General features: G+C 43.6%; 1 protein-coding gene and 1 non-coding gene across 40 annotated transcripts in view; one reads left to right on the top strand and one right to left on the bottom strand.

Annotated features, from left to right (window-relative positions):
• Window positions 1–20,217, top strand: part of ULK2 (unc-51 like autophagy activating kinase 2) — a 58,220-nt gene that overhangs the window by 25,664 nt on the left and 12,339 nt on the right. For 38 of the 39 annotated variants that reach the window (XR_014080463.1, XR_014080462.1, XR_014080461.1 and 35 more), the window contains 6 exons: window positions 4,858–5,029; window positions 11,728–11,788; window positions 14,849–14,986; window positions 15,974–16,119; window positions 17,780–17,860; window positions 19,398–19,684. Coding sequence is in view for 28 of the 39 variants with exons in the window: in XM_081583665.1 (XP_081439791.1) it covers window positions 4,858–5,029; window positions 11,728–11,788; window positions 14,849–14,986; window positions 15,974–16,119; window positions 17,780–17,860; window positions 19,398–19,684 (885 nt within the window). In the remaining 11 variants the exon portion in view is untranslated. Of the gene's footprint in view, window positions 1–4,857; window positions 5,030–11,727; window positions 11,789–14,848; window positions 14,987–15,973; window positions 16,120–17,039; window positions 17,157–17,779; window positions 17,861–19,397; window positions 19,685–20,217 lie in introns of all 39 variants that reach the window. The other variant, XM_081583641.1, reaches the window with a different exon arrangement.
• Window positions 10,148–10,254, bottom strand: LOC145543851 (U6 spliceosomal RNA). Its single transcript, XR_014081099.1, has one exon. It is a non-coding gene; the product is annotated as a U6 spliceosomal RNA (small nuclear RNA).

The following is a 20,217-nucleotide window of genomic DNA, read 5'->3' as shown; positions in this document are numbered from 1 at the left end:
CTGGGGAGCTGCACAGGAAGCTGGCTGGGGGTTAGCAGCCTGCTGCTCAAGAGTCTGGGCTTGAACATGTCCACATCCGTGATTAGCCATGTTGCCTGTGACAGATGACTCAGTCTCTCTGAGCCTAAGTAAAGTGAGCATAAGTTACATGCTTCATGGCATTTTTAAGGATAAAGAGGAAAAGGACTGACCGTACTGCTTGGCACACAGTAATACTCGGGCAGTGGCAGGTGCTGTTATTCCTGTTTTCCAGGGAGACCCCATGGCCCCTGATGAAGGCAGAGGCTGGAGCAGCCTGTGGCACATGACTGAGCCCTAACACTGGCAGAGCCCTTCTGCACAGCCCCCCGACTCAGACCAAATAGGAAGGCAGGGGGCTAAGAAGACTTATGTTATATTCCCATGGATTTAAAGACTAAGACGGAAAAAAAGTGTCATACATTTCCTGTTTCAGTCTGGAATAAAGAAAAACACTGAATCTGGAGTGAGTGGGAAGAGTTTGAGGAAGTGCACTGTCAGGGAGAGACCACAGTCTGGCCTTGCCGCTTGCTCCTGTAACCTGCCAGGCAGGTCAGCGCCTCATCCGTAACATAGGCCTGGTTACCCTCTGGTTGCAGGGTAGATGGCTGTATGTGGTGGGTACATGATGACTGTAGCTGCTGTGATAGAGCATGTACGTGATGCAAGGTGACAGGGGGTGTGGAAAGCACAGCGTGTGCTGGAGAGGACCTGGGTGTGGGGAGGCCTGCAGAGTGGTTGGACAACCATGGGAGGAGACAGAGGGGTCGCCAGGGGAACGCAATGGGAAAGTGCTTTGACAGGACAAACCGTGTTGGGTTTTTGTTGGATGAGACGTGTTGGAAGGGAGAGCAAAAGAGAAGTGCTTGGGCTGCTGGAAGAGCAGACCAGCGCTCATAGGACCGGGAAGGGGAGGCTTAGTTATTATAGATGCTCAGAACTTTGTGTGTGCGTGCCAAGTCGCTTCAGTCATGTCTGACTCTTTGCAGCCCTATGGACTGTAGCCTGCCAGGCTCTTCTGTCCATGGTATTCTCCAGGCAAAGATGCTGGAGTGGGTTACCATGCCTTCCTCCAGGAATCTTCCCGACCCAGGGATTGAGCCTCTTATGTCTCCTACATTGAACCCATGGATTGAGTTTCTTATGTCTCCTGCATTAGCAGGTGGGTTCTTTACCACTAGCACCACCTGGGAAGCCCCAGAACTTTGGTGGAAAACCGTTTTTAGAAGGCCTTTATGAAGAGCTCATGCTTGAAGTGAAAATAACAAATCTGGAAATAAAAGGAGAGCAGGAATGTTTCTGTATAATTTCCAATTAGGGATTAGAAAGTGGAGTGATCTGATAGGGCTTGTGTCAACATAATCTGCAACAGTGAGGTGACATCCTGCATGCACTCCTTCCCTCCTGGGGCTGGGCTGGACTCCTGTACTGAGGGGGATGCAGGCAGGCACGCCTGTGTGACAGTCTGTTCTTTACATTCTCCCAAAATACCAGCTGCTACTTTACTCCAGAGAAATCTTTGAAAGGTGAAAAACAAAAAACTGTGTAACAAAAAACTTCAAATAATTCTGTTAGATCTAATACTGGCTATAGGCTAAATGCTATGTAGATATTACCTCTTGAATATCTACTCTTTTAATTATATGTATTTAATGCCCACTTGGTGTGAAGTTTTGGTTGATACCAGTGACAGACAGGGCAGGTCCCTTTGTTGAGCAGCTCTGGGTTTGGTAGTGCGGAGGAGAGGCCGGTAGAGCAGCCTGTGGGAGGCAGATGCCTCATGCCTCTTGTTGCCTGTGGGACTGGGGATGAGGCCATGAAATCAGACTGAGAGCTTGCAGAGACCCTCAGCAGAGACATTGAGCTGAGTTTTGAATTTGTAAGAGCTGTAACGTAAGCAGGGGAATCGCCGTGGAACCATGACCTGTTGCAGCGGTCTGTAGCCCACCGTGGCCACGTACGTTTGTTAGAATTAAGCGAATCTGCAGATTCACCTCGGTAGTCTCCCTGGCCACATGTCACATATTCATAGCCAGCTGTGACTGATGGCTGCCGCGCTGTACAGAACTAAACCCTCTGGCATTGCTGGAAGCACTGTGGGACAGGCTTCTTTCATGGTCCAGCCTGAGGGTGCAGAGAACAAGGTGATGTGCTGGCGGGGCGAGTGGAGCCGGGGTGGGGCCAGTCTGCGTCCTGACAGAATCTGGGCTACGAGCAGAGCAGGCTGTGCCATTTGAGTGGCTTTAAGTGAAGGTGTGACCTAATCCACTATGTGTTTTAGCAAATAAATTCCTCTGTAAGCAGGTGGGGGATTGGATGGAAGATCAGAAGAGAGGCCTCTCTCCTAGAGCAGAGAACAGCCTGTGACCATTGCACTATTTTTGGTTTGTTTTTGGGTTTGCTTTGTTTGTTTGTTTTTGAGAATGAGGGCCTGAACTAAGTCAGCAGTAAGAAAGGGGAGGACAATGGGCCAGGAAGAGCAGGATGAGGAGTCTGCGGTGCTTAGAGATTGCTTGAATTTGGGACCTAAGGAAGAGGAAGGTCTCGATGGGGCCTGAGTGGTGTGAGTTGATGGAGCTACTTAGCGGGGGGAGCACAAGGATGACACACTGTGATGTGCAGGCCCAGGGGCAGGTCTGAGCTCGGGAGTCAGCACTCTGTAGGGGTAGTTGATGTAGGAAGGCGACAGTGGGCCCCAGGTAGGTATAAACTGTGAGGGCTGGAGGCCAGAGTGCCACTGGGGAAACTCATACTCCACCGGTCTCCTTAGAGGGGCAAAAGAGACCGAGAAGTAGAAGGAGAAGCGGAGAGCATGGTGCTTGAATGGAGGGCGGGGGGCCCAGTGTCTGGGAAGCAGAGTCCAGTGCCTGAAGGAGTAGCGGAGGGTCCACAGACCTGGCAGTGGAATCACTGGGAAGCTTAGTAAAGGCAGTTTCATTGGAGGGTTGAAGGGAGAAAGAGGCTTATGGTGAGTTAAGCGATACTTTTAGAGAAGGAAATGGCAACCCACTCCAGTACTCTTGCCTGGAAAATCCCATGGATGGAGGAGCCTGGTAGGCTACAGTCCATGGGGTCGTGAAGAGTCTGACACGACTGACCGACTTCACTTTCACTTTTCACTTTCATGCATTGGAGAAGGAAATGGCAACCCACTCCAGTGTTCTTGCCTGGAGAATCCCGGGGACGGTGGAGCCTGGTGGGCTGCCGTCTATGGGGTCGCACAGAGTCGGACACAACTGAAGTGACGCAGCAGCAGCAGCAAGTGATACTTTGGAGGTGAGGAATTTGAGTCAGTGAAAACTGAAATTTCAAGAAACATTGTTAAGTGAAGAAGGGAGATAAGATGGTAATTGAGAGAGTTATATTGATTTGAGATGTGAAGAAATTAAAAATGTTTGTGTGCAGAGGGGAAAAAGCCAGAATAAAAAAAGAAGAAGATAATGTCTGAAGCAGAGGGGAGTTGATCAGGGTCCTTGAGGAGGGAAGAGAATTAGTGGAAAATGACCTTTGAACCCAAGAAGCATCTCTTCCACCCAGGTGGCTGTGGATGAAGGTAATTTTATAAATAGCAAAGGGAGACATTGAGAGAGTCCCCGCCTGGGGAGCAAGGGCACAGGGAAGAATTGGTGAAGTTAGGTGCTTGGAACCTGGCCCAGCTCACCTGTTCTTTCTTCTGAGTTTTGTTTGTTTGTGTATGAAATGGATTTCAGAATAGGGCTGGAGTTAGATAATACATGGAAAGCTCTTAACAGGGCCCAGTGCCAAGCTCAGTGCCGAGCCCGTGGTGAGTGCTCTGTAAATGTTAAACTCCCTCCGGCTTCCACTCTGTTTATAACCTTGAAACACAAGTGCTCTTCAAAAAGTGATAAGGAGAATTTATATCATGTGTATGTCATACACACAGAGAAGTGATAAGGAGATTTGAGACTGGTTTCACTGTGCAGTGACATTCAAAGGAATAGTAGCGGTTTAAAACTGGGCTTTACAGAGCATTTTGTAGTATTTTTCTTGAAACAAAGGTTAAACAGGGTAATGGGGACCTAACCCAATAAGTTATGAAGTTCATTGTTTTAGGAGACTGTTGTATGATGAAGATATTCAATTAAAGTTGTGACTACTGTCTTTGAACTAGGCAAGTGCCAAGAGGTATATAGCTACTTATGCCCAAGGATCTATTCAATATATTCATATGCTTTTCTTCCCTTATGGTCCTCTCTTCCACAAATCCCTTACAGTTCTATCTTCCACAAATCAACTCCTTTCCCTGACAAAAAAAGAAAACAAAAGGAACATGCTCACACTTGTAAGGCTTTCTAAATCTTTCTTTCTGGAAGTGTCAGTAATTCCCTGTGCTTATACACAGTTATCCTTACTGATTTAGTTACTTTTCTGTATAACATAGTCTCCTGCTTTCCCTTTTATAATTTTTCTTCATTGGAGATTGAAAACTGTGTGCAGAATGTCATTTAAATCCCTGGACATTTTGTTTTAGTCATTAGGTAAGCAGGTATTGAGTATCTGCTTTGCTAGGCCATGAGCTGAAGCGGGGATGGGACATGATACAGATTCACAGCAGACCTTTCAGGGGAGTCAGACCTGTGCACGTGATAAGAGGTGTGATGTGTTTTAAGTATCACTTTTGGGAAACATTTTAGATGGTGTTATACAAACACACCTTAAACTGTGCTTCTCTAAGGGAAAGGTTTTCCAAAGAGATTTTTAAAATCTTCAATGGAATTGAACTCTGCCACTTTCATGAAAAAAATATTCCTTAGTCTAATGGCTGTTCTGACTTGCATTTTATTGAGGCCACTTTTAATTTTATGTTGTTAATTTTAGTCCCTTCCAGATATGCAGCATATTCAGGAAGAAAACTTATCCTCCCCACCATTGGGTCCTCCCAACTATCTCCAGGTGTCCAAAGATTCTGCCAGTACTAGTAGCAAGAACTCTTCTTGTGACACGGATGACTTTGTTTTGGTTCCACACAACATCTCGTCAGACCACTCATGTGAGAATCTTTTCTGCTTGTACACATTGTATTTCTGAATTTACTAGACTAGCATTTTTTAACCTTTATGTCACGCTCTTGTGTGTAGGGCACCTTTTCAAATGGACATTTTATTTAGTTGATGGAATTCCCAGAACTATATGCCTACGTTCATATGACGGTAACCTTGGATTCTGAAGGTAGATGAAAACTTTGCAGGAAATGACCTCAAATTCTGTTTGTAGCCAAACAGAAAGGAGTGGAGAAGCCAGCAGAATGAGAGAAATGAAATTTAAGGAAAGGATCTAAAGGAAGATCTCTTTCGGAAAAAATCTGAGCGTCAAAGGGTCTTACAAACAGTCTGGCTGTGCTTCAGGAGATGCTGGCCAGAGTTCAGGAATGAGCTTCGTAAACACACAGAAAGGATATTTTATAAAGGAAGCAGAATCCAGGCTGCCTGAATCCAAGCCAGGATTCTGTGGAGTAGTGCAGGGCACTGGGAGACCTACGAGAAGAGAAGTTAGACAGAACCATAAAAAAGAAGGAACCAGGGTTTGGTTGCAGAGGAGTAGGATCAGAAGAGCTGGAAACTTGAAGACTTTAATGATTGAATAGTATCAGGTTGACTGTGTGCAGATGTAGGAAGCTGGAGAAGTTTGTGTCAAGAGGTCTCAGGATGTTTGTCAAATTCATTTTTAATAGCTGCTTACATTAGCCCCTTGCTAGCTGTCTGTCATGAAGGCTGCGACCTCAGACCAGACACACTTTAGGGCTGCTTGGCTGGGGCAGGGGAATCATGCACAGCACGTAATAGGAGGTGGCAGGTTCTGACCAGAGCACCGAGAGCTGGGAGTTGCCTTTAAATATCATCCTGTGTGGTGGTTTTATCTTACTGAAAAAGTAATTAAAAGTTTTAAATTGTGAAATATTTCAAACCAAATAATACAGCAGATGCTCAAATTGTCCACCATGCTAATTTTATTTATGTCACCATTTTGCCATGGATGTTTTAGATGTCTTTTTAAAGGTATACAATGCTGTAGGTACAGCCAGAGCACCTGGCCTCATTTTAATCTTGCCAGAGATATATTCTTCTTGATTTATATTACAATTCTAATACACCTGTATCTAAAAAAAATAGTATTTTTGTGATATTACAGTTTTAAGTAAATGTTACATAGAATATTTGTTTCTGTAGTTTGCTTTTTTATTCCTATTTTTGCTCTGTATCTAGATATGTAACTACATGTGTATGTAGTTCATTTTAACTTATGAATTTTATATTAACAGTACAACTGAACCATAGTTTATCCATCTCCCTACTGATTGTGACTTGGATCATTTCCATCTTTTTACTGTTCAGAATGTGTGGTAACAGATGTCCTTTTGCCAGAATTTCCTCCAGGTGGCTGTAGATATGTACAGCTTCAGCTCTGTAAAATGTTGGTACAAACAAGTTGTAGCCTGTAGCTACCAGCAGCAGTGTCCTGTCATGCTGCCCCAGTAGTACCATGGTGCCTTCTAGAGATTTTCATTATTTTTTCCATATTTAACTTTACCCGGAACTAATTTGTGTAGATGGTAAGGGTTCTATCAGTTACCCCAGGATTATTTATTGAATGTTCTGTCCTTTCCTCACTGATATACAATACCAGACTTGCCCCATCAGGCTTGTATAAAGGATTTGTTTCCTTGTGTGTGTGTGTGATATGGGGTCAGAGGTGAAGGTGAGGGGGCACCCAAGAATTCTGTGGAATCACCCAGGCTATTCTTGGCCCCTTTCCCCACATGTAGTTTAATTCTGACTTGAAAATGCTACAAAAAAGCCATTTGGGGATTTTGATTGGAATTGTCTTGATTCTCTAAGACGTGTTCAGTGACAGAATCTTTACAGTGTAGAGTATAGGAGGGTTCCTTTCTCCCACACCCTCTCCAGCATTTATGATGTGTAGTCTTTGTGATAGGAGCCTTTCAGACTGGCATGAGGTGATTACCTCATTGTGGTTTTGAATTGCGTTTCTCTGATAATTAGCCACGTTGAGCACCTTTTCATGTACCTGTTGGCCACCTATATGTCTTCTTTGAAACCTCTGTCTTTTACTTGTGCAACCATTGATGTTAAAAGTGATTATTGATGATATACTTGGATTAGTGCCTACCACATTCATTACTGTTTTCTGTTGTTGTCCTTGATCTGCCTTCCTGTCTGTCTTCTACTCTTTTTCTACCTTTTGTGGTTTTAATTGACCATTTATTAAGGTTCTATTTTCTTTCCTTTCTTAGCATATCAATTATACTTCTTTTTTATTTTTTTGAGTGGTTGGTTTGTCTTAGATTTGCAGTATACATGTGTAACTAATCCAAGTCCATTTTGAAATACACCATACCACTTATGAATATTGTGGGTATCTTATAATAATAAAATAACCCTAATTCCTTCCTCCCTGTGTCTTTGTTGTCATTAATTTCACTTATATATAAGCATACATAAGCATATATATATATATACACACATAAGGCATGGAGGGAAGCACACATAACTGAGTACATCGTTGCTGTTGAACAAACTGTTACCTATTAGATCAGTTAAGAATAATCGAAATAAAAGTTTTCGTTTTACTTTCACTTATTCCTTCTTCAGTGCTCTTCCTTACTTTGTGTAGGTTCAGTTTTCTGATCTAATTATTTTTCTTCTAAAGAACTAGCAAGGCATATCTACTGGCAACAAGTCCCCTCAATTTTTGCTTGTCTGAGAGTCTTTATTTCTCTTTCATTTTGAAGAATAATTTTGCAGGGTATGGAATCGTAAGTTGGTGGTTTATTTCTCTCAACACCTTAAGTGTTTGATTCCACTCTCTTTCAGTTTGCAAGGCTTTGGAGAAGTCTGTGTTCCTCGGTAGGTATTTCTCTCCTCTGGCTTCTTTCAGAATTTTTTCTTTATTTTTGATTTTCTAGAATTTGAAAATGACATGCCAGTGTGTAGTTGTTTGGGGCATTTACCCTGCTGAGTGTTCTCTGAGCTTCCTGGATCTGGGGCTTGATGACTGACATTAATCTGGGGAAATTCTCATTGTTTCAGATAGTTCCTTCTGTTCCTCTCTTCTCCTTCTGGAATCACCATTCTTCACGTGTTACACCTTTTATAGTTGTCCCACAGACCTTGGGTATTCTGTTCTTTTTTTTTTTTTTTTTAAGTCTTTATTTTTTGGTTTTCAAGGATTTTGTTGAAATAATCCTCTGGCTCAGAGATCCTTTCCTCAAACATGCCCAGTCTATTAATAAGCCTCCCAGAGATGTTCTTCATTCCTGTTACAGTGTTTTTTATCTCTAGCATTTCTTCTTGGTTATTTCTTAGGATTTCCATCTCTGCTTATATTCCCCATGTGTTCTTGTGTGTTGTCTGCTTTTTCCATTAGAGCCCTTAGCATATTAATCATTCGGAGAAGGAAATGGCAGCCCACTCCAGTATTCTTGCCAGGGAAATGCCATGGACAGAGGAATCTGGTGGGCCATAGTTCCTGTGGTCACAAAGAGTCGGACACAACTGAGAGCACACACACAGGTTAATCATCATCATTTTAAATTCCGGATCTGGGGATCCCAGCATCTCCACTGTGTCTGGTTCTGATGCTCTGCCTTTTCAGAGTGTTTTTTTGCCTTTGATGTGCCTTGTACTTGTGTCTAGATAGCTGCATCTGACATATCGAGGACTGGGGTGGGGTAGGTAAGTGCTGTCCAAAGGCCATTAGAGCTGTGGTCATTAATGATGTGGTGAGGAGGAGGCAGCCCTGTGGTTAAGGCTCTGCCTATCATGGAGTGCAGAGTCAGACATGACTGAGTGACTTTCACACACTTTTGTGGAGCCTGAGCCTTTGGTCTGTGAACTTCAGAGCTATTTCACATTTCTTCTTGTCTGAGGTGGGTACAGGGTGGCTGGAGGGGCCTGGAGTTGGGGGTTCCCCATCTCCAGGTCTTTGAGGCTCTGAGTTCAGCCCCAGCCGGTGAACTCAGGTTAGTACGTGTCCCTTGAAGACTGGCCTTGTTCCACAGAAGCCCCCTCCCCCACTCCAGGCGGGAAAGTTATTTTTCTCCACATTTACTGTGGCAGTTTGCCTGGGCTCCCAGAGGTCAGTCTGACAGCCCTGTGGTCCTCCTATGACTGCGTCTCCCTGGAGTTTTCAGCTTTCAGAGCTGTCTGCCCTGAGGGTCCAGCAAGTTGTCAGTTCCCACTCAGGTGTTCCTGCCCTGGCTCTGGTTTCCACAGTCATTTCGGTTGATGAGTTCCTTCTCAGGGAAGCCAGTCCTCTCTGTGTTTGCCTGTTTCTGCAGTCTTGGGGACGTCTCTTTGCCTAGGGTCCTTCTGTCTCCTCTAGATCCAAAAAGAGTTTAGACTTGTCAGGATGGAAGGGAGGCTTCCAAGCTCCTTACATGTGAAATCAGGAGCTGGAGGTCTCTGAAGGAAACATTTAAAACGTCTGTACAATTTAACAGTACTAATGTAATACATACCTGAGCATACTCCTGATTTTCTTAACCTTCTTTGTCTGATTTTGCATCTTTTTGTTGTATCGCTCTACTTTTAGGAAAGTTTCCTTAATGTTCTCTTATCGATGAAAAGTTAATAAGGACTGTTCTACTTGTTACAGGTTAAAGCACAATTATATAGGGGCTGTACATCAAATGACATGTTTCTAGCTACACAATCCAGGTCTGCGTGTAAAAAGCCAGTGGTGGGTTGTTGTGATGACCCCTTACAAGATTAAGAGGGAAGGTTATTTCCTAAGGAGGTCTGGTTAATGCAGGTGCAAAATACCCACTAAAAGGAAGGGAGGAGACCCAAATGAGCAAAGAGAACTTTTGTTTAAATTTCTCTTGCCTTGCCATAAAATATGAATTTTACTTCATTAATCTATTGGGTTTTTCACTTATTATGCTCTCATCTTTTCAGTTTTTATAAGTTCTTTTTATCTTTCTCTCAGTATTGTTATTCTTATTTCAAGATGCACTGTTTTATCTCTGAACACACTTAATTATATACATTTTTAAATTTTTCCCTGTAAAATGTTTAGTTCTCCCCCCCCAGTTTGTTTTATTTTTTATTTTTATTTTTTTAAATTTCAGATTTATTGTTGTAACTTTAAAAATATGGAACGCTTCACGAATTTGCGTGTCATCCTTGCGCAGGGGCCATGCTAATCTTCTCTGTATCGTTCCAGTTTTAGTATATGTGCTGCCGAAGCAAGCACCCCCAGTTTGTTTTAGAGTCTAGTTTTCATTTAGATTCTTTCTTTGAATGTTTGGTGATGGTCATGTGCTCATAATTTAGAATTCACAATTAAAATGTTATTTGAAAGCTTTGTGTATGGCAGATCTTATGGACAGTGAGTCTACACTGGATCATCAGCCTGAGTCATTGTCTCAGACAGCTTCCTTTTTGAGGGGCTGCTCAAATCCCCCAACAAAGACTCAGCCATTAGGGATGTTCAGTTAAATTTCCGAGTTTAAAGTCACTTGAAAGCATTCCCCTCTGGTGGTTATGTTACCGAGCTGATATATTATTAGGTTCCATCACTTCATTTTATTTTTGATTTCTAGGGATTGTTCTTTTCTTCTTCGTTTCACAGTGATATATGATTCCAAACTCAAAGCTACCAAATGAAGAGGTGAACTCCAGCTTCCAACCCTGTCCCCTCTGCCCTGTTTTCTCCATTACCTTTGAGCAACTGTTGTTTTTAAAACTGACTTCTTTGTGGCCCTCTCTTTATCCCCTTACCCTGACTTATTTTCCTGTTATACATTTTATCACTCCCTGCTGCTGTTAACCTTTTTTCACTACTAAGCTTCATGAGAGCAGGGACAAAAATAAATGTATTGATATTCCTCAGTTCCATGTAGGGCCATTCAAAGGGAGGTTTGTGATTATTTTTTTCCTTTTTGAGTATTTTGAGGTTACCATAGTTTATTTTATTTTTAAAAATTTATATTATTCAGTCAACACTGACTATTTCACATCAGCACATATGAATTATACCTTTGCAGCCATGTAAAGATCACACAGGGCAGTGTGATCTGATGGGTGTAGAGGTGGTAAGGGATGAGAGACCCTGTATTCTGAGCTGCATTCTGTTCCTGTAGACGGGTGATGTCTGAGCATGAAGACTACCTGTGGCATCTGTGTCCAAGAGGCCTAGCTTCATGACATCTTGTTCAACCACCCATGTAAGACCCAGGAGAGTGTCACACAGGAGTGGGGATGCTCCAGTGTTAGAATGAACTGGACTCGGGGTACAGGCAGCTGTATTAGAAGGTGACACACATGTTCTTAAGTCACCACACTCTGCAAAGTAGTTCAGTAAAGCCCACAGTGTTTATAGCAAATTGGGGTTAGGAGAACAACACCCAAAACCTTTGTCAGTGACACGTGAAACGGAACATGGTAAAAACAGTAGCATAGATTTTGCACATGTTAAATGGTGGAGAAATGCATGCTCGTTGCAATAAGCATGACAGTTTACCTTGAAAAAACCTGATGTTGGCAGCCTGTGAGTTCAGCTGGGGGCAGCGTTCCCTACTAGCTTATTGTTGCAAAATCACAACATAAGCAAATGGTAAATTTGTATTATGATCAAATTGTTTCCTAATAGTCAAGTTGGAACAATAAACACTTTTAAGCAGATGGTTTAGCAAAATTGATTGTATTTTTCTCTTTTTTCCTTCAGATGATATGCCGATGGGAACTGCTGGCAGACGTGCTTCTAATGAGTTCTTGGTGTGTGGAGGGTATGTTTGCATGTATTTCACTAAACATTTTTTCATATTTTTTGTGTGTGTTAGCAAAGTTACAGAACTCTATATTCTTGATTCTAAAATTTATTTTGTTTTACAATGGTTTCTTTCTTTAAACATTTTTTAAAATTGTAGTAAAAAAACATACAAAAATTTGCTGTCTTAACCATTTTTCAGTTTGAGTTCAAAAACAGCATTAAGTATATTCACAGTGTTGTACAATAGGTCTCGATATATGGTCTCCATATGGACGTATGGTTATATATTATATTGTTGTATTTAGATCTTTAATCTGTTTTTAGGTGGGTTTTGTATGTGGCGTAAGAGAAGGGTCCAGTTTCAATTTTGGCTGGTGGATATCTAGTTTTCCCAGCACTATTTGCTGAAGAGACTGTCCTTTCTCCATTGAATGATGTTGGCACCCTTGTCAAAGATCACTTATTCATAAATGCAAGAGTTTGTTTCTGAGTTCTCCGTTCTACTCAACTGGTCTACAGGTCTGTCTTTATGCCAGTGCCATACTGTTTTGATTACTGTAGCTTTGTAGTATGCTTTGAAATCAAGACGTATGAGATCTCTCGGAATTCCCTGGTGGTTTAGTGGTTAGGACTTGGCACTTTCAGTGCCATAGACTTGGGTTCAATCCCTGATTTGGGAACTAAGATCCCTCAAGCCCATGTGGCACAGCAAAAAATATAAATAAATAAAAAACTGACTGAGGCCTCCAATTTTATTGTTTTCTATGATTATTCTGACTATTCAGGGTCCATGCAGAGTCCATATGAATTTTAGGATAGATTTTTTTTTTCTATTTATGTAAACATAGCCATTGGGATTTTGATAGGGACAGCACTGATCTGTATAAAACACTTTGGGTATTACTGTTGACATCTTAATATTAAGTTTTCCAGTCCACGAATGTGAGGTGTCTTCTTTAATTACATTTAACAATGTTTTGTAGTTTTCATCATGCAAGTCTTTCATCTCCTTGGTTAGACTTACGCCTCAAATTCTATTCTTTTTGATACTAGTGTCAGTGAGATTGTTTTCTTAATTTCCTTTTTGGATTATTTGTTGTTAATATATGGAAAACACAACTGATTTTTCTGTGTGTTGATTTTATATCCTGCAACTTTGCTGAGTTTACTAGTTCTGATGTCTTTTTTTTTTCTTGCATGTGAAATCTTTAGTTTTCTACATTTACGATCCATGCTTCCTGTGAAGAGATAATTTTATTTCTTCCTTTCCAGTTTGAATGTCTTTTATTTCTTTTTCTTGCCTAATTGCTCTGGCTAGGAATTTTACAATGAATAAAACTGTTGAGAAAGGCCATTCTTAACTCATCCCTGATCATAGAGGAAAGGCTTTCTGTCTTTCACCATTGAATATGTTGTTAGTTGTGGGCTTTTCATATATACCTTTATTATTGTTGAGGTAATTTCCTTCTATTCCTATTTTATTTAGTGGTTTTTATCATGAAAGGGTGTTGGATTTTGACAAATGCTGCATCAGTTGTGATGATTGTGTGGTTTTTGTCCTTTGTTCTGTTAATTATGGTGTACTATAAATCCTGTTTGGTCATAGTGTTTGATCCTTTTGACGTGATCTTGAATTTGGTTTGCTAGTATTTTGTTGAGTATTTTCACTTCAAATTTCATCAGGGATATTCTGTGGTTTTCTTTTCCTATAGTGTCTGTGTCTGGCTTTTGTACTAGGGTAATGCTGAACTCATGGGATGAGTTTGGAAGTGTTCCCCCCTCTTCAATTTTTGGAAGAGTTTGAGTGTTGTGTGGTAAGTCTTTAACTGATAGAATTCACCAGTGAAGCCATATGGTCCTAGATTTTTCTCTTTTGGGAGGTTTTCAGTTAGTGGTTCAGTCTTGTTACTAGTAATAGGTCTATTCAGGTTTTCTTTCTTTGTGATCCAGTCTTGGTAGGTTGTGTATTTGTAGGATTTATCTGTATATTCTAGGTGGCATTAGTTATGACCTTTCTTTCATTTACGATTTTGAGTCTTTTCTCTTTTATCCTTAGTTAATATCGCCTAGGGTTTATCAGTTTCATTGATTTTTTATTTAAATAACTAAGTATATCATCTCTTTATCTGTCTTCCCTGGTGGCTCAGAGGGTAAAGCGTCTGCCTGCAATGCAGGTGACCCGGGTTTGATTCCTGGGTCAGGAAGATCCCCTGGAGAAGGAAATGGCAACCCACTCCAGTACCCTTGCCTGGAAAATCCCATGGACGGAGAAGCCTGGTAGGCTACAGTCCATGGGGTTGCAAAGAGTTGGACACGACCGAGCGACTTCACTTTCTTTTCTTTCTTTCTTATCTCTCTAATATTGTAACTAGGCAAAAGTGGGAGATTTTGCGGCTTTTTCAGAATTAAGGCAAGGCAAAAGAATGAAATCACTTATTCTTTCTTAAGGCCTAGTGTCACCCCCAATGTTTTAAGGTATGTTGTAGATTGAATTGAAAGTCATCTAAGGGCATGCCATTTCTGAATTTGTGAAAAGCAAGGAAAGAAACCAGCTGTGCTGCACAGTGTGGATCTCACATGAGTTGTGTGCTGGGAGTCACACAGTATGTTTTTAGTCTTCATCAAAATCCCAGTTCCTGAGAACACTTACTGCACTCATAACTTTTGTAAACATTCCAGGCATCTCTGCTCTTGAATTTCCTGTTCTTTTATCCAGCATAGTTTCCTAGAAGTATTTTTCCTCTTGATCACATAAGGAATAAGTCACAGAATGTAAGCAGATGAAGCTGTGTTGTGCCTGCCGTGGGCCCTTCCTGTTGCTCTAGAGGGGTGTGCATCCCCTTCTTGTTGCAAGTCTTCCTCCTCAGTGTGTGTGTGCAAGCCAGGAGACTTCTTGAAATGACAGGTGTGATGTTTTCGGCTATATATATATATGTATTTAAGATCATTTCTTATTCATATTCCGATATGATCACTTGGCTTCTTCTAGGATTTTCTCTCAATATCACCAGTGGGTCAAGTGAAAGGAGAGCGGTTTCACTGGATTTCTTTCCTTTTCCATGACTTGTGTCTGCAGGCAGTGCCAGCCCTCCGTGTCCCCACACAGCGCAGCTGCCCCCATTCCTGTCCCCACGCAGGTGAGGAACTACCAGCGCATAGAGCAGAACCTCACCTCCACTGCTGGCTCTGGCACAAATCTGCATGGCTCTCCACGGTAGGTGGGCACTCGCCCCTTTCCCAGTTTCTCCACCTGTCTTTTAAAGTCCTTGTTGTTACTGAACGTTCGTCACTTTCCATAGCTGACTATTCTCTTACATGGGTGTGTGCTGGAGGTGTACAAAATTGAATAATGATGAATGTTTTTGTAGTGGATCCATTTAAATAATGTTTAAGCTTGGCTGGGTAATTCATATAATGTGATACGGTGCTAGTGGTAAAGAATCCACCTGCGACTGCAGGGGGAGAAGGAAATGGCAACCCACTCCAGTACTCTTGCCTAGAGAATTTCGTGAACAGAGGAGCCTAGTGGGCTGCTGTCCATGGGGTCGCACAGAGTCAGACACAACTGAAGTGACTTAGCATGCATGCATGCATTGGAGAAGGAAATGGCAACCCACTCCAGTATTCTTGCCTGGAGAATCCCAGGGACAGAGAAGCCTGGTGGGCTGCCGTCTGTGGGGTCGCACAGAGTTGAACACAACTGAAGTGACTTAGCAGCAGCAGCAGCAGCCAATGCAGGAGACTCAAGAGATGCGGGTTTGATCCCTGGGTCTGGAAGATCCCCTGGAGAAGGGCATGGCAACCCACTCGAGTATTCTTGCCTGGAAAATCACATGGACAGAGGAATCTGGCGGGCTACAGTCCATGGGGTCGCAAAAGCGACTAAAGTGACTTGGCATGCATGCACACATGCATGATATATTCATATTTGAATTAAAGAACTCTGGAAGGATACATTAGAAATGAACATAGCAGTAACCTTTTGAGTAGGACTGAGGAAGTGTTGGAAATTAAGTGGAGGGATCCAAGGTGGGAGGGAGACCTCACTCTGTAGTTTCACACACTTGATGTCTGTTCCATACAATTTGCTCCATACTTTAAAAAATCTACTGCACAGCATACTGTTTGGAAGCTTTAGGAAAAAAGATGGAAATAAAGTCCTGGAAGCTGCCAGCGAGGGAGTAATTGTATTTCTCCCCAGATCTGCAGTGGTACGAAGGTCTAACACCAGCCCTCTGGGCTTCCTCCGTCCGGGATCTTGCTCCCCAGCGCCAGCAGATGCAGTTCCGGCCATAGGACGAAGGCTCTCCACTGGCTCTTCCAGGCCTTACTCACCTTCCCCTCTGGGTAAGGAGAATAGGTGGCATTTGTTTCCCTCTTTTTTCATGATGACACCTGTGACACGACCCTCCCTTAGGAGCCCAGCTCTTGGTGGCCTTGAGTCCCAGCTGATAGGGAGCCATGTCCCTCCTTCCAGCCCTCCACTGCTCCGACTCCTTCTTGAGGATCTGTAAATCCATTCGGAGCACTGTTGGAAATATGATAGTATCCATGGGTCTTATGGATAAAAAGCATCTCTAAACACAAAATCAGGTACCCTAGGTTAAAGCATATTTAATGCCTGCCCTGCTTTGGCGCTAGGATTTAAGAGGGTTACAAGGCAGTGGTGTACATAACTGTCCAGGCTGTGTCCACCAGAGGCCCTCCTGCTGCAGGGGGCAGGGGCGGTAGCTCCTCCCGCCTCTCCTGGTCACCATGTACAGCAGCAGGGGGAGCTCAGAAACCACCCCCAGGGAACCCTGGGAGGCCACAGAACAGCAAATCCCAGCCCAACAGAAAGACCCCAAACCACATTTTCAGGAAAACTGAGAGACGGAGAAAATGCTCCAACTTGAGAACACACATCAGAGAGGCCAGAGCAACTGAGATTGCAGAGTCTGAGAGAGACAGCCACCCAGCAGAAATGTGGGGGGAGCAGGACAGGGAGGGCCAGCATACACAGACACTTCCAAGAGGAGGGCCGGCACCCCCCGTCACAGCTGCTGGAGGAAACTGAGAGGGCAGGGGGAAGACACCTCAGCAGGAGGGAGAGCGAGAGACTGTGGCAGTGCCCAGGGGCCCCGGTCATAGAACAGAACCCCAGTGACACTTTGTCAAAAGGTTACATCACCACTAGCCCTGTTGCAATGGTTTTGAAAGTATTTTTAGCTGAAAAATATTCTTCAAACAAAACCGTGGCCCTTCCTCATCCCCTCTGTAACCCCTAGGCTCTCCCGGTTCCAGGGGCAAGGTCCAGCCGCACTTAGTCAGTGCCTCTTCTTTTTGGTGGACACATGTCTCGCGTCTGCTGAAGCTCCCTGAAGCCTTCCCCGTCTCTCCTTCTGGTTGGTTTGGCTTCCCAGAGGTAGATGCAGAGAACGTTCCAGAGAGCGCCTGGGAAGACCCTGCTGGAGATCAGGGAGGAAGCAGGGGCGGCGGGTGCCTTTCAGACCACCTATCGGCCTGACCCCCAAGGGTGGGGGAGGGAGAAGGAGTGGTCAGGAGTTCTGATGGTAGTGAGTCCTGAAAAGATGTCACCCAGGCTGAAGGAGCATCCCCAAGCGCCATGCCATCCAGATCTGTAACCCATGCAGTCACAGCTGGGGCAGCATGGGAGCGACCTTGGCAGGAACATGGCGGGTAGAGGGCCAGCCACTGGGCCCCAGCAGCTCCATGGGCTGGATGCTTGGGACCAGCTCTTCACATTTTGTCATGAAGGCATGCCCTGCCTGTGGAATCAAGGGTGTGCCTGGCTCTCTCCCGGGACTCTGCTCTCCAGGCAGGCCCAGTGGGGCTCTACTCTCAGCCCAGCACCCAGCATGCGGGCCACTTAGCATGCACGAGCTGAACTACATCTTTGCTAATTAAATTCTGTCAGCTGTAAAATGCAGCCTGTGTACCTGTTGCCTCTTCCATCCTTTACTAGTTCTGAGCCATTTCTCCGTCCTTTCCCCTTTCCTTCTCTCAGTGGGCACCATTCCTGAGCAGTTCCGTCAGTGCTGCTGCGGGCATCTTCAGGGCCACGAATCCAGGAGTAGGAACTCATCAGGTAGGCGATGTCCGCACAGTGTTATAGTTTAAGTCCTGTCGTGAGTGAATTCAAGTTAGATTTTTCCAGTCTTAGCAAACCAATGGAATTTATATGAGATATTTTCTGTGCTCTCCTGTCTTGGTCTAATGTCCTCTAGTGCATCATTGCTGATTGGTTGTCTCCTGGGTATATGATTCTTTCATGAAACCAAGTCTTAGGAATTAATGACTTGGGTAAACTCTGGTTGTCATACAGACAATGAAAATCAATCTAGAAAATGAAATTTCATTACTTTGATTAATATTGGTTTTAATAAGAGCTACCAGTTAGCATCATATAAAAAAGAAATGTGGATGTTTATTTGCTTTATTATATAAAATATATATGCCTGAAAAGATATGGGTAAATCACATTCTGATAAGTCAAATCTTACACGTGCATTTGAGGAACTGGGCAGTTAAAGGAATGCTCCATTACTTGGAAAAGAACTCTTTTCTTGGTTTAGTGTTGCAGATTTTGTATTCCCTTAAAAATAGAGCTCAAATAACTTTCTCCAGATCATAACATTTTGTCACTATTATTGGTACATGTGTATATGTATACACACATGTATGGCAGAATGCAGGTCTAAAAACTAAAATACTAGATTTAGGATGAGATTAAGCTAAGAGTGGTCAGCAGCAGGATCTCCTATTTACTGGTGTCTGTTTTGGGGAAGATAATGGTTATCAGCCACCAAGAAAGTTTATGTGTCTTTAATGGTGGTGGTGGTGGTTTGGCTTGCAAGAAGCTCCAAGGAATTTGTAACTGGAGCTCCTGGCTTATGGACGTTAGGTCAGTAGCAGCAGGGTTGGGAGGGGAGTTCCCAGGTCATAGCCAACCGTTCTTTGAGACCTTGTCTCCCAGTGTCCCCCTGAGAGGCAGGAAGTCTGTCGATGAGTATTCTCTTTGTGGAGAAGATGGATATTTTAGGTTTCAAATGAATTTCATGAAACTGACAAATATCCATATGCTTGTTATTTTTAGACAAACAAACAATCCAGGAAAAATATATTATCTTTCTAAGTTTCTTGCCAACATTCTTTTCTTGAATAAGGAGTTTTTTTCTAGGTTAGCTTGAGTTTCTTTTAGTTGGTACATGAGTAGACAGAATAATTTCATTGATAATACACGTGTGTCTTCACACAAAGAGTAGAAACCATCTTGTTCAGTGTAGATTTGTGTTGTCTTCATTAGCTTTAGCCATTTACTGTTTAGTTTTCTTCGTTGGTAATTAGACATTGCATTAATTGAGTTATGTGCTTGCTGTTGATAAAAACAGCTGATAGACCCATAGTCATTAACTTCTGTCTCCTGGGACACCAGCAACAATGCCCTTGTCACTGTTTTGTAGAGGAGCCAAAAAACTGTGTCTTGCCAGGTAAACAATTTTTAGAATATCTCATGGAAAACAAGACATTCGTTAGAATTCTCATTTGAGAGGTGTCTTCTTGACTCCAGTTTCTGCTCTGTGCTTGTTCTCTTTGGGTTAATGTTGCATCTGTGTCCTTGGCAGGTTCTCCCGTATTGCAGGCCCAGTCACCACAGCCTGTCCTTTTGGGTGCTAGACTGCAGAGCGCCCCCACCCTCACCGACATCTACCAGAACAAGCAGAAGCTCAGAAAACAGCACTCTGACCCTGTGTGCCCATCCCAGGCCGGGGCTGGCTACAGCTGCTCCCCCCAGCCCAGCCGGCCTGGCAGCCTCGGGACCTCCCCCACCAAGCACACCGGGTCCTCCCCGCGGAGCTCGGACTGGTTCTTCAGAACTCCGTTACCAACCATCATTGGCTCTCCTACTAAGGTGTGTAGCAGGAGAGCCCTCATGTGGACTTTGCTAAACGAACATTTCTTAACTGGGGCACTGTGTTCTGGATGGTCGGTTGGATCCAGTAGCAGACCACAAGAGAAACTGAAATAGGGAAGTTGATTACTCCCAGGTCCCGGGAGAAGCACCCAGGGGCCACACAGGGAAATCGAGTCAGAGTGTAGACAGAGGACCTGGGCACACGCCTCTATTAGGTCTGCAGGTGGAGTGCTGTGGGGTTCTGGCCTAAGGCTGGATGGGTCATTCCAAACCAAAGAGCAGGGTTCTGGTAAGTTCTATGAGGGTCTTGTCTTAAGGGGTGCATAGTGGGAGGGCACCAGGAGACAGGAAGGTCACCAGTCCTGTCAGAGAAGTCTGATCTGGAACTTATTTACTCTTGACTCTGTGGGCTGCTGTCTAGGGCGTGTGCTTGTACAGGGAGCTAGAGTCAACGTAAGGTCCCTGCAGTCGGCTTAGCAGTAGCTTAACTGAGCTCTCAGGAGTAGAAAGCTAGGTCATGAGCTAGTCTA

This window comes from Giraffa tippelskirchi, chromosome 3 (genome assembly GCF_054371585.1).
Source record: "Giraffa tippelskirchi isolate mGirTip1 chromosome 3, T2T-mGirTip1v1.2.pri, whole genome shotgun sequence".
Taxonomy (NCBI): Eukaryota; Metazoa; Chordata; class Mammalia; order Artiodactyla; family Giraffidae; genus Giraffa; species Giraffa tippelskirchi.
The sequence above is the reverse complement of the archived record's forward strand: the minus strand, read 5'-3'. Positions and strand labels throughout refer to the sequence as shown.